The sequence below is a fragment of the Poecile atricapillus genome, chromosome 22 (assembly GCF_030490865.1).
Source record: "Poecile atricapillus isolate bPoeAtr1 chromosome 22, bPoeAtr1.hap1, whole genome shotgun sequence".
Taxonomy (NCBI): Eukaryota; Metazoa; Chordata; class Aves; order Passeriformes; family Paridae; genus Poecile; species Poecile atricapillus.
Genome location: NC_081270.1, coordinates 7,036,039 through 7,059,336, shown reverse-complemented (window position 1 = coordinate 7,059,336; position 23,298 = coordinate 7,036,039). Strand labels below are relative to the sequence as shown.

Sequence of the window (23,298 nt, the reverse complement as noted above, 5' to 3'; positions counted from 1 at the left end):
AGGGGCCCTGGTAAAACGGCAGATGAACAAAAAAAGCCACTGAGAGACAAGGGAAACAAAAAGGGGCCTGAGGTTGCGTTTCTTGTGCGGCTGTCGCTCGAAGGGAACGCGGGAGCTGGAGGTGCTCACAAAGGAAGACAGATGAAAGCTGTTCATCCATGGGAATGCTGAGCAAACTCTGCCTTTCACCAGCAGAGCTGCATCCCTGGAGAGCTGCACAACTGCTCCAGCATCCCCAGCATCCCACGGGCTTCCACCGGTGACTCCATCAGAATTCAAATCAGAATTCAGATTAACACCTGCACCTCACCTCCCTTTACATGTCAAAATATCAGATTAACACCAGCACCTCAACTCCCTTTCCAAATCAGAATTCAGATTAACACCAGCACCTCACCTCCCTTTCCAAGTCAAAATATCAGATTAACACCTGCACCTCACCTCCCCTTCCAAATCAGAATTCAGATTAACACCAGCACCTCACTTCCCTTTACATGTCACAATATCAGATTAACACCAGCATCTCAACTCCAAGTCAAAATATCAGATTAACACCAGCACCTCACCTCCCTTTCCAAATCAGAATTCAGATTAACACCAGCACCTCACCTCCAAGTCAAAATATCAGATTAACACCTGCACCTCACCTCCCTTTCCAAGTCAAAATATCAGATTAACACCAGCACCTCAACTCCAACTCAAAATATCAGATTAACACCTGCACCTCAACTCCCTTTACATGTCAAAATATCAGATTAACACCAGCACCTCACCTCCCCTTCCAAATCAGAATTCAGATTAACACCAGCACCTCACCTCCCTTTCCATGTAAAAATATCAGATTAACATCAGCACCTCACCTCCCTTTCCAAGTCAAATTATCACTGTCACAAGGTTTGATTTTGTAGCACTGAAGGTTTTGTTACTGAAGTGAAGATTAATGAGACACATTTTATGGTCATTCACTGCTCACAGGCACTCTGTTTGAATTCTTCCCACAAATGTTTCAGGGAATGGAGGTTTCAAAGGTGATTTGAGGCCAGGAGGAAATGCTGAGTGACCATGAAATGCTGGGGAAAATCAGCCTTGTTTTATGATCTCAGGGACCTCTAAAAATATATTTGCAGTGGGGAAGTTTGAGCCTGATGGTCTCAGTGTGAGTTTATTTTAGTAAAGGGAAAAAGGAGGAAAGAAGGGAAGAGCTTGTTCTGGACCAGACACGGTGGACTGGACCCTTTAAACTGCTGGGTCTGTTTTTTCATGTGAAAAACACACAAAACTCTACAGGGAGCAAAGTGTGAGGATGGATCTGCCAAGTGCTTGAGATCCTGATGAGAAACAAGAGAGAAGGAGGGAAAAATGGAGATGCTGAAATCCCTTGGGCTCACCCTGGAAGCACAGACAGAGCAATCTGGTGTCCCTGTGTGTACCCAGACAAAACTCTGGTGTGCAGATAAGAGTGTGAAATGTGCTCTGAAAGGCTCTGACAACGTTCAGCTCTCCCCAGGGGAACACAGGGAAGGTTTTTCCTCCCCCAGAGTGACACAGCTCACCTGGGGCAGTGCTCTGCAATCGCTCACGTTGCAGGGCCATGCACAATCTGTCCTAACAGAGCACCAAAAAGCGCTGAGCAGTTACACCCAATAAATTATATGCCAGGAAATAAATCCTGACTCGTGTGATTTTGAGTTTTCTCCATTTTTTTTCCCCCTTTGTTGATGTGAAGGATGGGAGCTCTGTGCTGTTAAACTTGTCCAAAGGTAACACACACCTCGTTTGTGGGACACCACACCTTCTTGTAGACCTCAGCCACGGGCAGATCCAGACTGATGATCTTGTTGTTCACCAAAAGCTGAAAGAGACACGAGAACAAGTCAAGAACAAGCTCAGGTTGTTACATCACCACCCCAAGCTGCCCAAAAGCAGCGTCCCACAGGTCTGTGCAAGAAATCCCCAACCTCCAGAGATCCTCACCTCCATCCCGCTGTCGTCCTCCAGCAGAGCCACCAGGTCACAGTCCTGGCAGATCTTGTTCTTGATGTCCCTCATGAGAGGCCCAATGCCAGGCTCGTTGCTGCTGTAGGGATTCCCTGGCATCCTGCCCTGCAGGAAATCTTCCTGCTGGGGATCTTTCTCCAGGGTGACAAAGAACTCGGTGACTTCGTTCTCCTCCTGAAGAGCAGCAGCGGCAGGGACACAGTAAATGAGTTTTTCCCTAACCACGCTCCCATTCCTGAGTTTTTATTGGGAAAATGTTCCTAAAGCTTCAGTCCTGTCCCCCACTGGTGCATGCCACACTCAGAGGATGGCCAGGATCATTCAGTAACCAAATTCCTCAGGGAATTTGAACAGTGTATCCCCAAAATGGGATACACTGGAATCCAGTGGTGAATCATGACTGCAGACACTGCTGCTCCTGGCAAAAAGGAACCACATCTAGGGCTGCTGGAGGTGGTTGGTGGTGCTTCTCCTCCCCACCTGGAGCACTGCACACAGCTGTGGTGCTCTCAGCAGCAGAACACGTGGAATTGTTGGAGCCAAGTGCTCCAAGGTGCTCAGGGCACCCTCTGGAGCCAGGCTGGGAGAGTTGGGAATGTTGGGGAGGAGAAGGTGGTGTGGAGACCCCAGAGGAGCTGCAGTGACAGGACAAGGGGGAATGGGTTCAAACTGAAGGAGAGGAAATTCAGGTCAGATATTGGGAAGAAATTCTTGCCCAGAGCAGCTCCTGGATCCCTGGCGGTGCCCAAGGCCAGGCTGGGCAGGGCTTGGAGCACCCTGGATGATGCAAAGTGTCACTGCCAAGGCAGAGAGTGGGACTGGATGATCCCTAAATCCCTTCCCACAGCATTGCAGGGCTCTGTGCAGAGCCTGGCCCACTCACAGGGTAGATGATGCTGCAGAGCCTCTCGAAGATGAACACTGGGGTCCTGTAGTCGTCGAGGCTGTAACGCTTGGCAGTCTCTATGCACACAGCCATGAATGCCTTGGTCTCTGACTCTGTGCCTGCCAAGAAAAGGAACCTTTAAAAATCCCTGGAGTCAATTTTATAGGTTCCACTTTAGCTCAGCACACGCAGTAAATCCTCCTGTGGTCAGCCCCACACTTTGGTGCTCTGCTCTTTTTATGAATCCTCTCTGTGAAAGGTGGAAGGTATTTATTGGTGGGGTTACTGGGCAGCAGTAAAACAGCCCCATAAAAATGAGGAGGCTGAGATTCCTGGAAAATGAGACCAGGAACTCTCTTCAACTGCTCTGTGCCAACAGAAAACAACTGCAAGCCATAAACCCCCCCCTGAACTTCAGCAAAGCTCTTTGTGTGGCTGCTCTGCTTTTCCATCTTGACTCATCCCAAGGCTGGGTCCATGGAACACAGGTGGATTTTTACCTGTTGTCATGTCCTCCAGCATCTCCAGCAGCATGTCCTGGGTCTCATCAATGAGCTTTGTCCTCTGCACCACCAGCTTCCTCAGGCACAGGTACCCATTGAGCACCGTGCCCACCAGCCGGCTCTTGAAGTGCCTTTTGATGGACTCCACCTCCACAAAGGAGGAGAGGAGACCTGGAAAGCCACAGAAATTCGCAAAGTGGGAGAGAATTTCATTTCTAGATTTCACAGCAGCGAAAAGGGCTGCAAACAGGATCATAAAAATGCTTTGCTCCAGCTCCCATCCTGTGGTTCAATGCTCACTGCTGTGATCTGAGTGGTTGGAGGCAAAAGCCTTGCCCTGGCTTGGAAATTTTAACACATGAAAAACAGTTTGGGAATGAGGAAAGGGCTTAAGGAGTTTCCTGCGTGCTCAGTACAAAATTCTGCACTCTTGGGCGTTTTTCTGTCGCAAGCTGCTCCAAAAGCAGATGATTGCTGCTCTTGTCACACCTCTGATGATGTGAAATGACTTATCAGTGACATCACCAAACTGGTGACTCCTACAATAAAATAAAGAATCAGCAAACACAAGGATTCTTTCCCATGACACAATGGCCAACATGCTGCTTCTTGCAGGAAGCCAGGCTTTATGGATTCACCCACTAATGGCTGAAGAATGTAAAAGAGGATACACAAAAAAACCAATGAGCTAGTTCATGAGGTATTTCCATTTCCAACCAATTTCTGTAAAAGGGTATACACCCTAGAAGATGAAAAAAAAGCTCCCACAGAACTTAGGGAGGTAGGAACAATGGGTAGGAATAAAGCAGCAGTGTTTACAGTGGTGCCAGGGACTGTACTGTGTAATAAAGGGGAATGATGAAGCTTGCCTGGAATGTTACCACCAAACTAAAAACTCTCACAGACCACAAAAAAAAAAAAATATGGAAAAATCCATTTAGAGATTAAGTGCAAAATCAATGGCAAAAACCCAGTTTTTCATTCTGACAATGGCAACACAACTGAATGAGAGCTCTCTGAAATTCTGCTGTCAGAGAGCAGTGATCACCCAGGCCCACTCAATACCTGTGAGACTCTTCAGGGCATATCCCTGCTGCAAATCCGTGCTGAGTGTTGCTTCCTCCAAGGCCAGCAAACGAGCTATTTCCTGGAAATAATCAACAGCCTGTTAGGCCAAGACCCTGCAATGCCAGGATTGGAGTGCCTGACACAGGAACTCGGCACAGAAACTGAGCCAGGCACAGAGGAAGCACAGCTGTGGCAGCAGGGAGGGAAGGGGAAAAGGAAACTGCCACAAATATCCTTTAATTTTCTCCCTGCATCTTCCTGCTTGGCTCTGGAGGCCCTCCAGGAGGACTCAGAGCCACCTCTGATGTGGGGAGTGTCACCTCACAGCACTCTGAGCGCTGCAAACTCAGTGTGCTGCTTCTCAAAGGTTTTAATTCCCATTTCTCCAGCACTGGCAGCACACCTGGCCCTTCCCTGTCCCTGCACAACAACTTCCAGCTCTCACCTGCTGCCAAGGCAGTGCAGCAGAATTTACAATTTTAATTACATATTTATATTTACAATGCCAGAGCAGTTAATTCGAGTGCTGAGGAATTCTCCAGCTGGGGTTAAACCCCCCGTGGCTCCCTCTGTTCAGAGGTCACTAAAGTGTGAACTGGAGAAGCTCAGCAGGGCACTGAGCAAAGGGATGGGATTTAAAGCCAAGCTAACAGGTAATTTCCTGCTCACAAATCCATACCTTGGTGATGAGGCTGCCAATGTAGGGCAGAACCCCCCTGGCTGCCAGGTAGACCTTCCAGTGGGCAGGTTTGATGAGCTTCTGATACAGGGCCAGGTACTCAGCAGCACATTCCCCAGCAATGCTCAGCTCATCCAGGTAGCTGTGACACAGAAACACAAGCTGACAACCCCTCCACAGCAACAAAAAGGCATTCTGCAGCTTAAGGACACTGTGCAAAGGAAGAAAAAGCCTCCAGAAATTCATCCTCCCTCTCCTTGCTAACAGCATCACTGATACTCATTACTTGCTGGATAAATCAGTGTTTGTCCCAAAAAGGAGCTGACTGTGCATGAGCTGGGCTAAGTTATGTCACAGCAGCTGGAAGAGAGTTTAAACTGTTATTCTGGCATTGAAGAGGCAGGAGAAATGCTGGCCACACAGCTCAACAGCTGATCTTTACCTCTGGAAAAAGCCCAGACTGCAGGAGCTCCTTGCCAGGCAGCAAACCCCAAATTCCCCTAAATCCACACCCTCCCAGCTGAGTTTAAAAAACCATCCAGCTCCAAAAGACCCCTGAACTGCAGCAAACAAGGGAGAGGTGTGAGAAAAGCTGCAAGAAGGGAGAGGTTCTGATGGGAACTGAAGAGAAATCCTGGTGGAGCTGTGGAATACCTGGTGAGGAGATCCAGGACCTGCTGCTTCCTGCTGGGGATGGTGGCCAGGGCCTCCACGATGGTGCAGGCAGCCTGCCTGGCAGCCTGGGTGGCAGGAGTGAACAGCACCTGGGGCAGGAAAAACCAGCTCAGAGAGATGGGAACAGATGAACTTGGGACAGCTCAAAAGGAGGCACAACATCAGGGCTGATCAGGGCAGCATTTTCCTGCTCTGTGACAGCTCCTGCTCTGCTCAAAATGTTGAAATGGTGTGGGTGACCTGCTAAAACACCACACTCAACAAGCAAAGCTTTGCTCCAGGACTGTCCTGCCATGGACTTGGTGGTTGGGTTCTTTTTCCCCTTGAAATGAAGCTGATGAGAGAGGGGCAGGTTTTTTCTCTCTTTTGGTCTTGGTTGTTTGTTCTTTTCTTATCTGCATTACAAAGTACAAGGAGCTACGTGCACTAAGGTGCAAAATGGATAACAAAGATTTTCTTCAAGGTTTTTAATATGTCTATTTATCCAATTAACAGATGCCAATTAAATTATTTTTCTTAATGACCCAACACCTGTGTGCTGCACTGTGGCATTCTCTATCCAATCATTTACCACCCAAAAACCTCTGGAAGAAGAAGATGAAGAAGGAAAAGAGACAACACCCTAAATCCTCCATCTTGTCTTCTGTTCTCTAAACTACTTTAATCTCCAAACTTTAACTTCTTCACCCAGTGACATAAGAAAACTTCCTGATTTACACATTTACATTCCTAGCTTTTCTATTTAACCTTAACAGCTGTTTTCAGGATGTTATATGAAAATATAGATGAAATATAGATGAAATAGAGATGAAATTAGATGAAATAGAGATGAAATAGAGATGAAATTAGATGAAATAGAGATGAAATTAGATGAAATATAGATGAAATACAGATGGAATTAGAAGAAATATAGATGAAATACAGATGGAATGATATGAAATTCAGTGCTTTCTTGGATGTCAGAGCCAGGTATCAGAGATAAAGGCACACTCTCTGTGCCTGTGACTCCAACACAGAAGTGCAGCTCATCCTGCATGCAGGAGCACCCAAAGGTTCTGAGGTTAAGAACCCCCAGACTCCCAAATAAACATTTGACGCTGCATTTCTGTGAGAACACTGCAGCAAACCTGACTTGCAGCGAGTCCCAGCCTTCCCCCTGCACAGGAGCTGCAGCAAAGCAGCCTCAGTGTGTGCCTGAGCTGCCCCAGGGCTGTCCCCACCTTTACCTGTCGCAGCCAATTGTTGTGTCCCAGCTTGAGGTCCAGAGGACAAGTCCTCTTCCCACGGCGACTCATGAACTGCTTCCACTTCCAGATGTATTTTTCTGACAAGTAGAGCTGGTGGAGCTCAGCTTTGCTGGGAGTTTTCCCGTTGGCATCTGCACCTGCAGTGTTGAGCAGAGCCCAAGGGAAGTGTCAGCAGTCAGGAACTGCAAACTGCCAGAGTCTTTTTGTTTTCTTACTGGGATTTGCCAAACTCCAGCTGGGAAGCTGAGTGCTTCCATCTCCTGCTGCTGCTGTTTGCGCTCCTGTGTGGAGCCATGCTCAATTCCAAGCCTCATGCAAAGCCCAGAACCTCTCTCAAGGAATTCCATCAGCTTTCCAGCTGGCTGGGATCGATTGAAATAAGCAACAAGTTCCATTTTTTACACTCCCTGACTCTCTTTAGGCACAGAGAGTTTTCTGCTTGGGGTTTGAGCCTGGAAAAGTCAGTGCTACAACTCCAAGGACTGAATGTGAGGGTGGGATCAGCTGCCACAGGACAGAAGCCAACACAAGGAACACATTTCCTATTAAATCTGGGACACAGAAATGCACCAGGTCACAGGCACAGGGGTTACCTCTGGCAGGGAGACATTTCTTCCAAGCTTCATATGATGCTTTGGGGTCCCTCTTGAGCCACAGCTGAGCCTGGGCATGGATTTCGTTGCTGTAAGGCTTGACAGTGGTGAGAGCATCCATGGGCACATCCTAACAAAATAAAAAAAAAGCTCTGTGATTCTTCAGAGAGCCACAGCCTGCTGCCAAAGAGCAGCTCCTGAGGTGAATCACTGGGTAAATGCAGCTCTTGGACAGCAGCAGGGTAATAAAGTGTGTGTTAATGGTGAACTAAGGGAGACACTCCAGTTCCTACTGAAATATCAGCAAACCCATCTCTGACATCCATCTGTGATTATCAGACAGGCAGATCAAAGCAGAAAAACACCTCCTCTCCTGCAAATCTGCTCCTGAATTAAAATCAATAGCAGCCAATCAATATATTTGAATGAGAACAGTAGCTGTGGATTTAAAAATCTGAGACAGAAGTACTTGATTATATCAAATTTAGGTACTTGATTCTACAAAGCAGCACCAAAAAGCCTGCCCAAAATAACCAAGCTGTGGCTTTGAAGCAGTTCCTTCCCCATGCCTCAGATCTGAGGGGAAAAGAGCAAACCCTGAAGAAGAGTTGTGGTCAAAGTCACCAAAAAGGCAGTGAAAAGCAGAGCAGCCATCTGTAATTTACAGTGTGTGAAGCCCAGAGTCACAGGGCTTGTGCTTCCCTAGGAACAGTGACCAGGAAGAGCAAGTCCTGGCTTCCTCACAAATTCCTCACTCAGAGGGGGCTTTCCTGATGCCTTTTGGAGCTCCCTAAAAACAGAGGCCAGGAAAAATTAAGGGAATAAAAAGCAAAACTGCTTTTTATTTATTTACTGAAGGGCCTCAGGCGCGTTTTGGACAGACAAAGCCCCCCAGGGGCTGCACCAAAAATGTTCCAGACTCCAATCAGCAAATTCCCAGTGTTTTGCTCAGCCTGGGAGGTCAGCACCTTGTTTTTCTTGCTGGTTGGAGCGGGTGGCTTGATGAGCTTCTGAAGGATGCGCAGGCACATGAGGGTGATGTTCTCAACAACCACCGGAGTCTTGATGTTCACTGCCATCAGGAAGAGGCTGAGAGCTGAAAGCAGACAGGGATGTGTGAGAGCTGCAGGCAGGACACAAACCCACAGCTCCAGACAGCACCTGAAATGGCTTTAGAGGTGGAAATCCTCCTGTATTTGCACAGGAAGAATGTTCTTGCTGAGAATGAAGCTGGGGCTGGGGGTCTGCACTCACCGCAGCGCAGCCGCAGCTCCCAGCAGCTGTCCTCCTTGGAGATGGAGTCTGTCAGCAGCAGCATCTCGTACTGGAGGCTGCTTGCCTGCAACACAGAGTGCTCTCAAAACACACACATCTAAGTGAATTTCATCCCATGCACACTCAGGAGCCTGCTGGAGAGGAACGAGCAAAGCCAAGGCAGGAACTTCAGCGAGTGCCTGTACTCAAAATTCTGTGCTGTGCTCTGACATTTGGCATTTCCTATCCAGACTCAATTCTTTTTCTTACAAACAGACCATGAGAGAGAAGATGCAGTGATTAGAACACACCAGCAGTGCAGAGAGGCAGAACAAAGAAAGAGGAAAACACTGGAGTCTCTCACCAAGTCTGGATTTGCCCAGTGTCCCTTCAGAGCCGCAGAAACCTTCCCAATGATTAAGTCATTCATTTGCTGTGTGGCCTCTGGATTGTCCCTGATTCCAGGAGGAAAAAGACAACATTGTTATGCTCTGCTTGGACTAAAAAGCTCCTGGGATTTCAGCTCAGCTGGTAACAAATGCACAAAGAGCTGGAGGTGACACTTTGCTGGTGGCACCCATGGCAAGGGCTGGGACTGAGGGTCCAACCCAGACCACTCTGTGATTTTAACTTCCCCCGTGAAGCTTTCCCTTCCTGATGCCTTTTGGAGCTCCCTGAAAACAGAGGCCAGGCAAAATTAAGGGAATAAAAAGCAAAACTGCTTTTTATTTATTTACTGAAGGGCCTCAGGTGCGTTTTGGGCAGATGGGGGGCACCCAAAATGTTCCACGGCTCACTTTGGCTTCTCACACTTGTGTAAGTTTGGTCCATTGGCACATTGGGGGTTAATCCTGCAATTCCAGCTGCAGGTGATGAAGTCATTTAGCCCAAGTTTGCTGTCCCCAAGTCCCTTTTGTTTCCATTTCTGGGGCTCTGAGGCAGTGAGGTGTCCTCCACTGCCAGCCCTGGAGAGGAATTTTGTCTGCCCAAAGCAGGAGCGCAGCGGCCGACACCGTGTGTGGAGTTCAGAGCTCTAAAGAACTCCAGGATTACAAATCCATGAAAAAACCAGAAAATCCAAAAAAACCCTGAGGCACTGATCCCCAGAGCAGCTCTCACCTGGTCAGGAGGCACATGAGCTGCCGCACCTCCTCGCGCATGGCGGCCGCGCCGCGCCGCAGGTTGTAGTCAAAGAGCTCCCGGATGAGCCCCTGGGCCACCAGGATGTGGCGAATGGCTCCGTTGGTGGCCAGAGCCCTCAGCAGGGTGATGCAGTGCTCGGTGACAGCTGAGGCACAGCCGTAGCACTTGGTGGACGAGGTGTGGCCGCAGCCCAGCACGGACAGGGCGCGGTACTGGCTGGCGGTGAAGGTGGGCAGCGCCGAGCTCCGCGAGGATTTGGTGGCCGCCTCGCGCTGCTGCAGGTCATACTCCAGCAGCTCCTTGCGGGAGGCAAACACTTTCTGGGAACACACAGAAGGAATTGTCAGCCACAAAACCGTGCCTGGGTTGTTTCTGGGGTTGGTTGGGGTTGGTTTCGCTGTGTGTTTTGTGGAGAAGGAATTTTTTTTTAAACAAGTGTTTACAAACTTGAGATCCTTCATGGTAAATCCATGAGGAATATCAGCCTCATTCCCAGTTATCCATGAGGAATATCAGCCTCACTCACTCCCAGTTATCCATGAGGAATACCAGCCTCATTCCCAGTTATCCATGAGGAATACCAGCCTCATTCCCAGTTATCCATGAGGAATACCAGCCTCACTCCCAGTTATCCATGAGGAATATCAGCCTCACTAATTCCCAGTTATCCATGAGGAATACCAGCCTCACTCCCAGTTATCCATGAGGAATATCAGCCTCACTAATTCCCAGTTATCCATGAGGAATACCAGCCTCACTCCCAGTTATCCATGAGGAATACCAGCCTCACTCCCAGTTATCCATGAGGAATACCAGCCTCACTCCCAGTTATCCATGAGGAATAGCAGCCTCACTCCCAGTTATCCATGAGGAATACCAGCCTCACTAATTCCCAGTTATCCATGAGGAATACCAGCATCACTCCCAGTTATCCATGAGGAATACCAGCCTCACTCCCAGTTATCCATGAGGAATACCAGCCTCACTCCCAGTTATCCATGAGGAATACCAGCCTCACTCCCAGTTATCCATGAGGAATACCAGCCTCACTAATTCCCAGTTATCCATGAGGAATACCAGCCTCACTAATTCCCAGTTATCCATGAGGAATACCAGCCTCACTCACTCCCAGTTATCCATGAGGAATACCAGCCTCACTCACTCCCAGTTATCCATGAGGAATACCAGCCTCATTCCCAGTTATCCATGAGAATACCAGCTTCACTCACTCCCAGTTATCCATGAGAATACCAGCCTCACTAATTCCCAGTTATCCATGAGGAATACCAGCATCACTCCCAGTTATCCATGAGGAATACCAGCATCACTCACTCCCAGTTATCCATGAGGAATACCAGCATCACTCCCAGTTATCCATGAGGAATACCAGCCTCACTCCCAGTTATCCTCCCTACCTGCAATGTAACACTGGAAATGTGGCAAATCCAAATCATTAATTACTGGGAATGTGACAAATCCATACCATTCATTACTGGGAATGTGACAAATCCATACCATTCATTACTGGGAATGTGACAAATCCATACCATTAATTACTGGGAATGTGCCAAATCCATACTATTAATACTGGCAGAGCAAGTCAGAGTAATTTATTCTTTATAGAAAGAGCAAAATATATTCAATATGCTTAAATATCACAGCCAAAAGGACATTTATGATGTAGCAGGCTTTCCAGTGTTTATGGGACTTGTTGAACAGAAATAAATACATTTAATTTATAAAACATTTCTGTAGGTCACCTTTTAGACTGGTGTGTTTTCAAACTGCAAAAATTCAATTTTCTTTAATTAACCATCTGTTCAGTCTCCTGCTCCTCATGATGTAGCTGCTGAGGAAACCAGTTTCACAAGCTAGCTGAAATTTTAGTAATTAATACGCAGCTTTTAGAAATTATTATTATTTCCCTGAAAACATGCAGCTGATCACCTGTTGTTAATGATATTAAATAAAGAATGGGAACATCTTGGGGTTTTTTTCCTAAAAAAAAGCCGACCCAAATCCAAACCAAATCAACTGTACCTGGATGATTTTGGAAAGCTCATCGAAGGAGTTCTTGCAGTCCCCACAGTACTCCTGGGCTAACTGCAGGATGTACCTGTTGACGCTGGCTGAGGTAGAACTGATGCCTCCACTGCTGCCAGACTCATCCTGGAACGGGGGGAAAGCAAAGAGGAATCCCAATTGGAGGCTCCACACTGAAATAACAACTGCAGAGCAGCAGCTGAGTGCCCTGGGCAGAGTCCAGGCTGGTGTGAACCCAGGGTGAGCTCCTGGATCTCCTTACCTGGGGTTTTTCAGGGGCTGCCTCGTTCACTTTGCACAGGAGGTTCTCCAGCTGTGGTCGGTGTCCCATCAGCTGGTGGTACACCCTGTCAGCCTTGTCCAGCAGGGTGTTGATGTTTGTCACTGCCTGCCCAGAGAAAAAGAAACTCTTATTTCATACACCCTGTCAGCCTTGTCCAGCAGGGTGTTGATGTTTGTCACTGCCTACCCAGAGAAAAAGAAACTTATTTCATACACCCTGTCAGCCTTGTCCAGCAGAGTGTTGATGTTTGTCACTGCCTACCCAGAGAAAAAGAAACTTATTTCATACACCCTGTCAGCCTTGTCCAGCAGAGTGTTGATGTTTGTCACTGCCTGCCCAGGAAAAAAGAAACTCTTATTTCATACACTCTGTCAGCCTTGTCCAGCAGAGTGTTGATGTTTGTCACTGCCTGCCCAGGGAAAAATAAACTTATTTCATACACCCTGTCAGCCTTGTCCAGCAGTGTTGATGTTTGTCACTGCCTGCCCAGGGAAAAAGAAACTTATTTCATACACCCTGTCAGCCTTGTCCAGCAGAGTGTTGATGTTTGTCACTGCCTACCCAGAGAAAAAGAAACTTATTTCATACACCCTGTCAGCCTTGTCCAGCAGAGTGTTGATGTTTGTCACTGCCTGCCCAGGGAAAAAGAAACTCTTATTTCATACACCCTGTCAGCCTTGTCCAGCAGGGTGTTGATGTTTGTCACTGCCTGCCCAGGAATAAAGAAACTCTTATTTCATACACCCTGTCAGCCTTGTCCAGCAGAGTGTTGATGTTTGTCACTGCCTGCCCAGGAAAAAATAAACTTATTTCATACACCCTGTCAGCCTTGTCCAGCAGAGTGTTGATGTTTGTCACTGCCTGCCCAGGAAAAAGAAACTCTTATTTCATACACCCTGTCAGCCTTGTCCAGCAGAGTGTTGATGTTTGTCACTGCCTACCCAGAGAAAAAGAAACTTATTTCATACACCCTGTCAGCCTTGTCCAGCAGAGTGTTGATGTTTGTCACTGCCTGCCCAGGGAAAAAGAAACTCTTATTTCATATGCAGAACTACACCCACAGAGCTCCAAATCTTCACTTTTGCTTTTCTTTGGTGGGGAAAATAAAAATAAATCACTAAATGATGACCCTGCAGCCTGGTTGTGCCCTGGGAAGCACTCTGGTGACACTTCACTGAGCACACCCCGTGACATTACACCGAGCACACCGATCCTCTGGGACAGCACATGGGAGTGCAGAGGGTTCCTCATTCACCAGCAGTGCTCCTCAGGTGGGATGGGAATCAAACAGAAAAACCCAAATCCAAGCAAGACCCAATGCCAAAACCCAAATGCCAAAGCAAAGAAATGCAGTCAGCTCCTAAGTGAGGCACTGAACGATGACTTTTGATGAACTCTCTGCTGCAGCAAGACCCAAACCCAGAATTCACCAGGCAGTGAGGAGCCTTGAAGGAGCACAGATTTTGCCAGGGGATGGATCCCTGCAGAGTGGCCCAGAGCTGCAGTATCCATCTCCTGCCAGCCCCACCTTCTTGCGATCCTCCTCGTTCTCGATGGGGTCCACGGCGCAGCAGGGCTTGGCGTAGAGCATGAAGTCGAAGCGGGCGTATTTACAGAAGCCACAGGCGTTGCACAGGAAAGGATCCTTCTCATCATAATTGATGGACCTGGAGGGAAGGCAGCAGCTCAAAACCTGCAGCTGGAGGCAGCTGAGGCAATGAAACAAACTGGATGGACTCGGCTAAGAGAGGTGGGTGACTCCTGAAACATCTCCAGACCAGAGATGTTCAATCAAAACCTACGGATCAGGCAGCAGAAATCCTCACAGCAGTGCCACATTCTGGCTGGAAAAAGCAGGGAACAGAAATTGTTCCTAACAATTCTACTTTAATGACAGTAATTCCCAGTAGAAATTCAGGCTGGGGCACTGAGGAGAACACAGGGAAAGGAATTGTTCTGGTTTGTAGGGTCTGGGCTTTGCTGTGGGACTGACTGCAGCACTTCTCACCCCACTGGGCAGCAGACAGAAGTTGATTTACAGCTCCCACAACTCCAGAAGGGATGTGGAAACCTTTCCACACACCAGCAATCACCAGGAAAGAGCCTGCTACACACCTCTAATCCCATGAGGATCAGAGAGGAATATGGGACAACAATAAGGGGAAAGAGATATCAGATAAGGGGACAAAAGTGACAAAGGAGAAGGGTTTCTAAGGCAGTAGTGGAAGTGTGAATAGCACACAATAAATCACCCCTGAGCCTGCTCTGAATGAGCAGAACACAACAAAAGCCATGAATAGAATGGAATCTCTGTCCAGCCAGAGATCCTGGGGGAAGCCCTGCAATCCCAGAGCTGAACTCCAGCCCAAAATGAACCTGCTCCTGGGAATTCTGTGGTGTGAACCTGGAGGATGTGAAACTGCAGCTCGCTGAGTACTGTGCTCCCAGGCTCCCTTTGTTAGCCTGCATTACATTAAATCCCTGTTTAAGCCTGTTTTATACTTCCCCACTAATTTGATTGTGTGCTTTTTATTAACCAGAATGGGGGATTTACGTGGCAGGGGGTGTGGGGCACCCGGGAGGGCTCGGGGGGACACAAACACCTCCAATTGTGGCACTGGTGCACGCTCTGGGGACACTGGGGACACTCTGTGGCACTGGTACATGTTCTGGGGACACTGGGGACACTCTGTGGCACTGGTGCACGCTCTGGGGACACTGGGGACACTCTGTGGCACTGGCACATGTTCTGGGGACACTGGGGACACTCTGTGGCACTGGTGCACGCTCTGGGGACACTGGGGACACTCTGTGGCACTGGTGCACGCTCTGGGGACACTGGGGACACTCTGTGGCACTGCTGCACGCTCTGGGGACACTGGGGACACTCTGTGGCACTGGCACATGTTCTGGGGACACTGGGGACACTGTGGCACTGGTACATGTTCTGGGGACACTCAGTGACTCTGGGGACATACACAGTGACACAGGGGACACACAGTGACACAGGGGACACACACAGTGACACAGGGGACACACACAGTGACACAGTGACACAGGACACAGCCAGACCTGCACTTGTGGCACTGGTAGACGTTCTGGGGACATACAGGGGACACACACAGTGACACAGGGGACACACAGTGACACAGGGGACACACAGTGACACAGGGGACACACAGTGACACAGTGACACAGTGACACAGGCTGACCTGCACTTGTGGCACTGGTAGACGTTCTGGGGACACACAGGGGACACACACAGTGACACAGGGGACACACAGTGACACACAGTGACACAGGACACACACAGTGACACAGGGGACACAGTGACACAGGACACACCTGCACTTGTGGCACTGGTAGACGTTCTGGGGACACACAGGGGACACACAGTGACACAGTGACACAGGGGACACAGGACACACCTGCACTTGTGGCACTGGTAGACGTTCTGGGGACACACACAGTGACACACAGTGACACAGGGGACACACAGTGACACACAGTGACACAGGGGACACAGGGGACAGCCTGACCTGCACTTGTGGCACTGGTAGACGTTCTGGGGACACACACAGTGACACACAGTGACACAGGGGACACACAGTGACACACAGTGACACAGTGACACACACAGTGACACAGGGGACACAGTGACACACCTGCACTTGTGGCACTGGTAGACGTTCTGGGGACACACAGTGACACACAGTGACTCTGGGGACACACAGTGACACAGTGACACACAGTGACACAGTGACACACCTGCACTTGTGGCACTGGTAGACGTTCTCGCCGCAGTTGCCGCACACGCCGGGGTTGGCGGGCACCGAGGCGCTGCAGCGCGGGCACTGCAGGGTCTCGGTGGACGCCTGGTAATTCTCGTAGAAATCGGCAAACTCGATCATCAGGTTGGAGGCCACGATGGGCAGGGGCAGATCGATCTTCACCTCCGTCTGACCCGGCGTCAGCTGAACCTTCTTCGCCTTGTGCCAGCGTGCTGGCCTGGGGATGGGGAGAGGAGAGAGGAGAGAGGGGAGAGGAGAGAGGAGAGAGGAGAGGAGAGAGGGGAGAGGGGAGAGGAGAGAGGAGAGAGGGGAGAGGAGAGAGGAGAGAGGAGAGAGGAGAGAGGAGAGAGGGGAGAGGAGAGAGGAGAGAGGAGAAAAAGGAGAAAGGAGAAAGGAAAGGAGAAAGGAGAAAAAGGAGAAAGGAGAAAAAGGAGAAAGGGGAAAGGGGAAAGGAGAAAAAGGAGAAAGGAGAAAAAGGAGAAAGGAGAAAAAGGAGAAAGGGGAAAGGGGAAAGGAGAAAAAGGAGAAAGGAGAAAAAGGAGAAAGGAGAAAAAGGAGAAAGGAGAAAAAGGAGAAAGGAGAAAAAGGAGAAAGGAATAAAAGGGGAAAGGGGAAAGGGGAAAGGGGAAAGGGGAAAGGGGAAAGGGGAAAGGGGAAAGGGGAAAGGGGAAAGGGGAAAGGGGAAAGGGGAAAGGGGAAAGGAAAGGAAAGGAAAGGAAAGGAAAGGAAAGGAAAGGAAAGGAAAGGAAAGGAAAGGAAAGGAAAGGAAAGGAAAGGAAAGGAAAGGAAAGGAAAGGAAAGGAAAGGAAAGGAAAGGAAAGGAAAGGAAAGGAAAGGAAAGGAAAGGAAAGGAAAGGAAAAAGGAAAGGAAAGGGAAAGGGAAAGGGAAAAGAAAAAGAAAAGAAAAAGAAAAGAAAAAGAAAAGGAAAAAGGAAAGGAAAAGGAAAATAAAAGGAAATAAGTTTTTTTTTCCACAGGGAAGTTCCCTCCCCGCCCACGTGTGAGGAGAAGCCAAATGGAACCGTCTCGGCTCCAAATCTCCTTTAACTGGGATGAATGGAGAGCAGTTCTAGGATTCGTTTCCTGAGCTTCTGTATTGACATGATATGTAGCCAGAAATACATTTTAAGCCTTTATCCTCTTCATAGAGAGAGACTGTTTGGGATTAAAGAGCTGTTGATGCCTCATGGAAAAACTTTAATTCTACAGACATTTTCTAGGGATTTTCACCTCCATTTTTTTATTAGTAAGGACATTTGCATGAAAACAGGATATTTATTTCTTAAAGATCTCATCTGCTCCCACTGCTTATTCTCAAGCTGAAGTCAGAATCCTCTCTTTGTGACATCATAATCCTCTCCACAGCAGCCACTTGTGATGTCACACAGGATTAAGACTTCAAATAAGCAAGAAGTGGCGGGCAGGGATTAATCCCTAAGCCAGAGAGATCTGATTCTGGTGAGAACATCTCAAGAAGTAAGAAGGGGAAGCACATAAGAAGGACTGGCTCCAGACTGAGCAGGGTGTTGAAAAGGAGCCATTTCTGGTAGGTGAAGCAGTGCTGAGAGAGTGAGACCATCCAACTTCTAATTTTAATTCTATTCTATGGCTTCAAACAAACAATGGTAATGCTTCCAGCATTCCTGGACATGCTGTAAAGTCCAAATCCCTTTTGGAGTCAAACCACCCATGAAGTGCTCTCGGTATTACTCCTGGTTCCCACACAAATAAGTCAGGTGCTTAAAAGAGAGCCTGGACAAAGTTGGAATCCACCAGTTTTATAGACATTTTTCAAGCTCCAGAGGAAATCTGGATCTTTTCTTCAGCAACTGAAGGGGATTCAGAACAATCCCACCCAACGTGGGCTGGGAGTGATGAGTAGGAACCCTGGGTGAAAACAAGAAGCCAAGGGGACGAACCAAACTCAGACTCTACACACAAAACTCCATGAACATACTTGTTCTTCAGCTCCACGATGGCCTGCACGGTCCTGTTGTTGTAGTAGAGGTTGATGGTTCTCACCATCTTGGTCCTTTTCAGGTCCCCAATCTTCACTGTCACCTTGCTGATGGTGTGGCTGCCAATGAGCTTCACCACCTGCTGCGTGGTCGTGTAGCGCGTGTCCACTTTGATGGACGACAGCTTGATGTACTGGGGAGGCAAAGTGAGGACTCACTGCCTGTCTGAGGGCACCCCAAAACATCAGAGACACGGGAAAAGCATGGCTGGAAATCAGGGAAAGGTTCTTCCCCCCTGGCACTGCCCAGGTTCCCCAGGGAATGGGCACGGCCCCGAGGCTGCCGGAGCTCCGGAGGGTTTGGACAGGGTGGGATTGTTGGGGCCAGGGTTGGATTTGATCCCTGTGGGCTCTTTCCAACTGAGGATATTCCATGGCTGTGTGATTGCAGGGTTACTTACACAGAAGGGCACCTCGGGGTTGTTGCACACAAGGCAAGGATCACTCTCCAGGTAGTAGCCATCGAATTCCACGAGCCCGGACAAGGTGCTGGAACGAGGGAACACCACACATGGACCTGTGTTTGCTGCTTTAAACCCCAACCACTCAACCAGAATCACTGTCACTCCCAATTAACAGAACTGAAAACCACACTGGAAATAACAGATTTTAACTAAGCAGCATTTTTAATGTAATTACCAACAGCTGAGGTGGGACCAAGAACACAACACTAAAAACTGCAAAAAAAAAAACTCTAAAAACTCTACTCTCCAGCTGGGCCTGAGATTTCATAACATTTACATTTACTGACAGTGAAAGATTCCATAACATTCACTGACAGTGAAAGATTTTATAACATTTTCTGTCAGTGAAAGATTTTATAACATTTTCTGTCAGTGAAAGCAGAAGAGCTGGAGCTCTGCTGGAGGGACAGGACATCAGGTTTCCATTGGCAGCAAGGATTTTCTGCTCTGCCCAGCCCAGCAGAACCTCAGCAGGGCCAGAGCAGGATGGAGCTCAGCTGGAAATCCCTTCAGGGACATGGATCAAAGGCACAGGTGACTCACTTGTAGATGTTGGAGTTGGGGTGGTTGGTGAGAATGTGGTTTTGAGTCCGCAGGATCTCCACTGCTTTTTGGGAATATTCCTTCAGCTGAAATACAACCAGGAGAAGACTTCAAAACAATGATTTTATTGCTCACAGACACACACAACCCTCATCTTGTGCTGTTCCAGGTCCCCCAGAAGAGGCACACACCACACCCAAGGGAGTTCAGGTGTTTAAATCATTACCCAGGACTGTCACCAAGCTGAAAATTTGAGATTTACACACTAAGTGCTGTTTGTCAGTCAATCCCTGCCAAGATTTGTGTGGCATTCTTTAAACACACTCATGCAAGTAGCAATGAATTATTTGTTCTCAATCCCACTGATCCCCTAAAAGATCCTCCACTTCCTTTGATCAAAAATCATGGTTACAAAAGGTTTCTAGGAGTTGCAATATCAAAAATGTATAAACTGGAGCTGCCAGATCCACAAAAGCCTCTTGTGTGAAAGAAGTGTTTTTCTCCATAAATAAAAAAACTCACCAGCACAATTTCACCCCCAAAACAATAAAATAAAAAAACCACACTTCCAATTTTTTAAAGATCCTGCTTTCTTTAACATTAAAGATCTAAGAACACAAAAAATTTCCACCAGAAGCTCTGTTGACAGAAAATCTGTTCCAGCTGTATCAGAAACGAGCAGCTGGGATGCTGTGCCTTCCTCCTGGAATGTCACTGTACCTTTTTCTCGGTCTGCTGTGTTTTCAGGGAGAAGTATCCCAGCAGATCCACAAACTGGGCAGCCTTTCTTCCGTAGGCTGGCAGCTCTGGCCAGATGGACCACATCAGATCCAGCAGTAACTCCTGCTGGGATTTGTTGGAGTTCCTGTTGGGTGGAACACAAGGTTGGGTGAGTGGGTTACAGACAGTCAGGGTCCTGAAGAGGGCACAGATCTTGTGCAGAAGGGGAATATAAACTCCAATCCAGCAAACTGGGAAACCATCATCTTGCAGGGTTCACAGAGATAAATCCCAGCATCCCTTGAAGCCAGCACTCCAAAACAAAAACAACTGAACTCTGACAGAGTCCAGCCCCTCAAGTGCTCCTTTTCCCACACAACTCCCAGTTTTTCACGGTGTGAGTCTGGATCTGCCTCAGGAATTCCCCCTGCCCACAAACACCTGCTCCTGGCCACAACAGGAGCCAGATTTTGCAGAGAGAAATAAAACTGTTCCTTGTGGATGATTGCTGAGATGGATCAGGGATAAATCACAGCTTATGGAGGCTAGCTTTGGAGCAAGCTGCAGGCCCCATGGCCTCTCAGTCCTGCCTGAAAGCCAGCCTGGGAAATTCATAGGAGGATTTCAAAACAATCCTCAGAGACAGAAAACAACTGCCAGGTGCTGTTTGTCTGTCCTTTTATTTTCCTTGCAGGAGAAAGTCAGGGGGTGGTGAACCCCACTGACCAATGATGGTAATGTAGCACTTTACTAACCAATAAGAGTTTCCTTTCTGTATTTTCCACGATCTAGTCTATAAGACAAGCCTAGAGCAATAAACAGAGGATTTCTCCTGTTCTGACTCCCTTGAGAGTCCGTGTCGTTCTTTCTGGCCGTTCCTAATTAGAACAACAACAGCTTCCACCTCCAGCCCCAGTGGAAAACTGCATTTCCAGGGCAATTCCAGAGGGAGCAGCCCCTGGGCTCACCTGTAGATGTGCAGAGCCAGGCAGTGAGCCTGCCACCTCACTGAGGATGAGTTGGATTCCAGCAGGAAGCAGCGCAGGAATTGGATCAGGGTCTCCTTGTCAGCGAATTTGTTCAGTTGGTTCACCAGGGCCGTACACAGCTGGTCCTCCTGGCTGCCTGAACCCTCACCTAGGCACACAGGGAAGGCTTTAGGGAGAAGATAAATGCAGCACCTCACAGGCAGGCCACTCTCCTGAATTTCAAAGAGGATCATGGGGACAAATTATCTTTAAGAAAGTTAAAACGTTCTTGTCTTTTTCAAAAATATAACCCAATACTCCTGGACTAACAGGGCAAAAAAAAAAAAAACAAACTGCAGGAAAACTTGCCAGTGAGGACGTGAGAAATGTGCTACACATCCTGATAAAAAGAAAAGGATTGACCATGAGGCAATGAAAAGACACAGAGAACCATCTGATGGTGAAAGCCAAAGCGGTTCCTTGAAGGAAAGCCAAGTGAGAATTTATGCCCGTGACTTTTATAGGGAAGCTTAATTACTTTCCCAGGACTGTGGATATTCATTAAGCAGCGGTCCTGGCTCCAGCAGAGCTTCCAAGGCAGCCAGAGGAAACAAGTCTGAACACAATCACTGCAGAGCAGAGCTAACTGGGTGTGCATCCCCAGGATTTGTTTTAATCCTCGTGAGCATTTCAGCCTCCTACAACCCAGGACAGGCAAGTTAAGTGGAAGCTGCTTCATCACCAGGTTAGGTAACACCATCAGACAACTTCACACCCACTCCAGGCAATAAACACAGTGGGTTTGGGATGGGCACGTGATTTCAGCCCAACTCTCAGGAGCTGCTTCACCTTAGTCCCATCTAGACATGGGAAAACCTCTCTCCTGATTGTGGCTGTGCCACGAGACATGATCCCAACAATGCAGGATTTACCATCCAGCTCTTTCTAAACTGAGCAGAAAAGGCTGTGAGGAGCAGACTCGCTCTCTAAAACCACAGGACAGAGCCCAGCTAACCCTCACCCTCTCTCTCCTTCTCCTTTTCCTCCTTCTTGCTCTTTTTGGTGGAGGATTTGCTCTGCCCTGCCGCCTGCCCGGAGCCTGATGCTGCAGGAGCAGAGGTGGAAGAGGTGCTGGAGGCTCCAGAAGTCACAGACAGCACTTTGCTGCCACACAGAGCACAAGATAACAGCTGCAGGAGAACTGGGGACACTCCCTCGTCCACCAGGAAGCTGACTTGGAGCAGGAAATAGAGAACCGCTGTGGAGGAAAGGAGAGAATGTTTCAATCACACGCCTGTGGAATATCCTCAGCTGGAAAAGACCCACAGGGATCAAATCCAACCCTGGCCCTGCACAGACACCCCAACAATCCCAGCCTGGGAGTGTTGGCCAAACCCTCCTGGAGCAGCCTCAGGGCTGTGCCCATTCCTTGGGGAACCTCTGGGGGAAGAACCTTTCCTGATTTCCAACCTAAACCCCCCTGACAGAGCTCCACGCCACTAAAGCCTGAATTAAAAATAAAAAAAAAATAAAAAAAAAAAGGAAAAAAAAACCCAACCTAAACCAAAAGCCTTTATACACAAGAAGCAAAGTGCCAGGAAAGAAGCCTAACCTTGGGGCACACCAGGTACAAAGGCTCATCACTCAATTACTCTCTGGGCCAATGGCAGCACAAGAGAGAGAACACACACATCTCCTGCTCCTCTGAGCTATCCATTACACCACATTTTGCTCTTTAGCCAAGGACCACATGCAATTAGAGCACTGAGATAATTAGGACTGGAGACAAAACCTTCTCTTCCCCATCTGAGCCACCTCCATCCCCACCAGGACACCAGTGCTCCCCAAACCCTGCAGAGACAGCACTCACAGTCATCCTTGATGCAGAACTTCTGCCAGTTCACCGTTCTCTGCGTGGCAATCTCTGCACAAGCCTTTAAATGTTCCATCTGCAGGCACAAAGGATCAAACAGCTCATCAGCATTCCTGTCACACCACCAGCACCACCACCATCACCACCATCACCAGCACATCAGCATTCCTGTCACACCATCACCACCACCACCACATCAGCATTCCTGTCACACCATCAGCTCCACCACATCAGCATTCCTGTCACACCACCAGCACCACCATCACCACCACCACATCAGCATTCCTGTCACACCACCAGCACCACCACCATCACCATCACCACCATATCAGCATTCCTGTCACAACACCAGCACCAGCACCACCACCACCACCATCACATCAGCATTCCTGTCACACCATCACCACCACCACCACCAGCACCACATCAGCATTCCTGTCACACCACCAGCACCACCACCACCACCACCTCCACCAACAGCTCCACCTCCATCACCACCATGACCACCACCTCCACCACCGCCACCACCACCACCACTTCAGCATTCCTG

The 23,298-nt window shown here is 48.5% G+C and overlaps 1 protein-coding gene across 5 annotated transcripts in view; it reads right to left on the bottom strand.

Annotated features, from left to right (window-relative positions):
- UBR4 (ubiquitin protein ligase E3 component n-recognin 4) overlaps positions 1–23,298 on the bottom strand; it is a 95,472-nt gene that overhangs the window by 21,877 nt on the left and 50,297 nt on the right. For all 5 annotated transcript variants that reach the window (XM_058855327.1, XM_058855328.1, XM_058855329.1 and 2 more), the window contains 24 exons: positions 22,746–22,824; positions 21,897–22,133; positions 20,876–21,044; positions 19,908–20,052; positions 19,188–19,273; positions 18,582–18,669; positions 18,121–18,314; positions 16,141–16,380; positions 13,901–14,039; positions 12,352–12,477; positions 12,087–12,215; positions 10,023–10,366; positions 9,268–9,358; positions 8,904–8,988; positions 8,618–8,745; positions 7,650–7,779; positions 7,036–7,193; positions 5,789–5,898; positions 5,135–5,276; positions 4,453–4,534; positions 3,385–3,558; positions 2,882–3,003; positions 1,975–2,172; positions 1,772–1,852 (listed from right to left, as the gene is read on the bottom strand). In XM_058855327.1, coding sequence (XP_058711310.1) covers positions 1,772–1,852; positions 1,975–2,172; positions 2,882–3,003; positions 3,385–3,558; positions 4,453–4,534; positions 5,135–5,276; positions 5,789–5,898; positions 7,036–7,193; positions 7,650–7,779; positions 8,618–8,745; positions 8,904–8,988; positions 9,268–9,358; positions 10,023–10,366; positions 12,087–12,215; positions 12,352–12,477; positions 13,901–14,039; positions 16,141–16,380; positions 18,121–18,314; positions 18,582–18,669; positions 19,188–19,273; positions 19,908–20,052; positions 20,876–21,044; positions 21,897–22,133; positions 22,746–22,824 — 3,477 coding nt within the window. The remainder of the gene's footprint in view (positions 1–1,771; positions 1,853–1,974; positions 2,173–2,881; positions 3,004–3,384; positions 3,559–4,452; positions 4,535–5,134; positions 5,277–5,788; positions 5,899–7,035; positions 7,194–7,649; positions 7,780–8,617; positions 8,746–8,903; positions 8,989–9,267; positions 9,359–10,022; positions 10,367–12,086; positions 12,216–12,351; positions 12,478–13,900; positions 14,040–16,140; positions 16,381–18,120; positions 18,315–18,581; positions 18,670–19,187; positions 19,274–19,907; positions 20,053–20,875; positions 21,045–21,896; positions 22,134–22,745; positions 22,825–23,298) is intronic.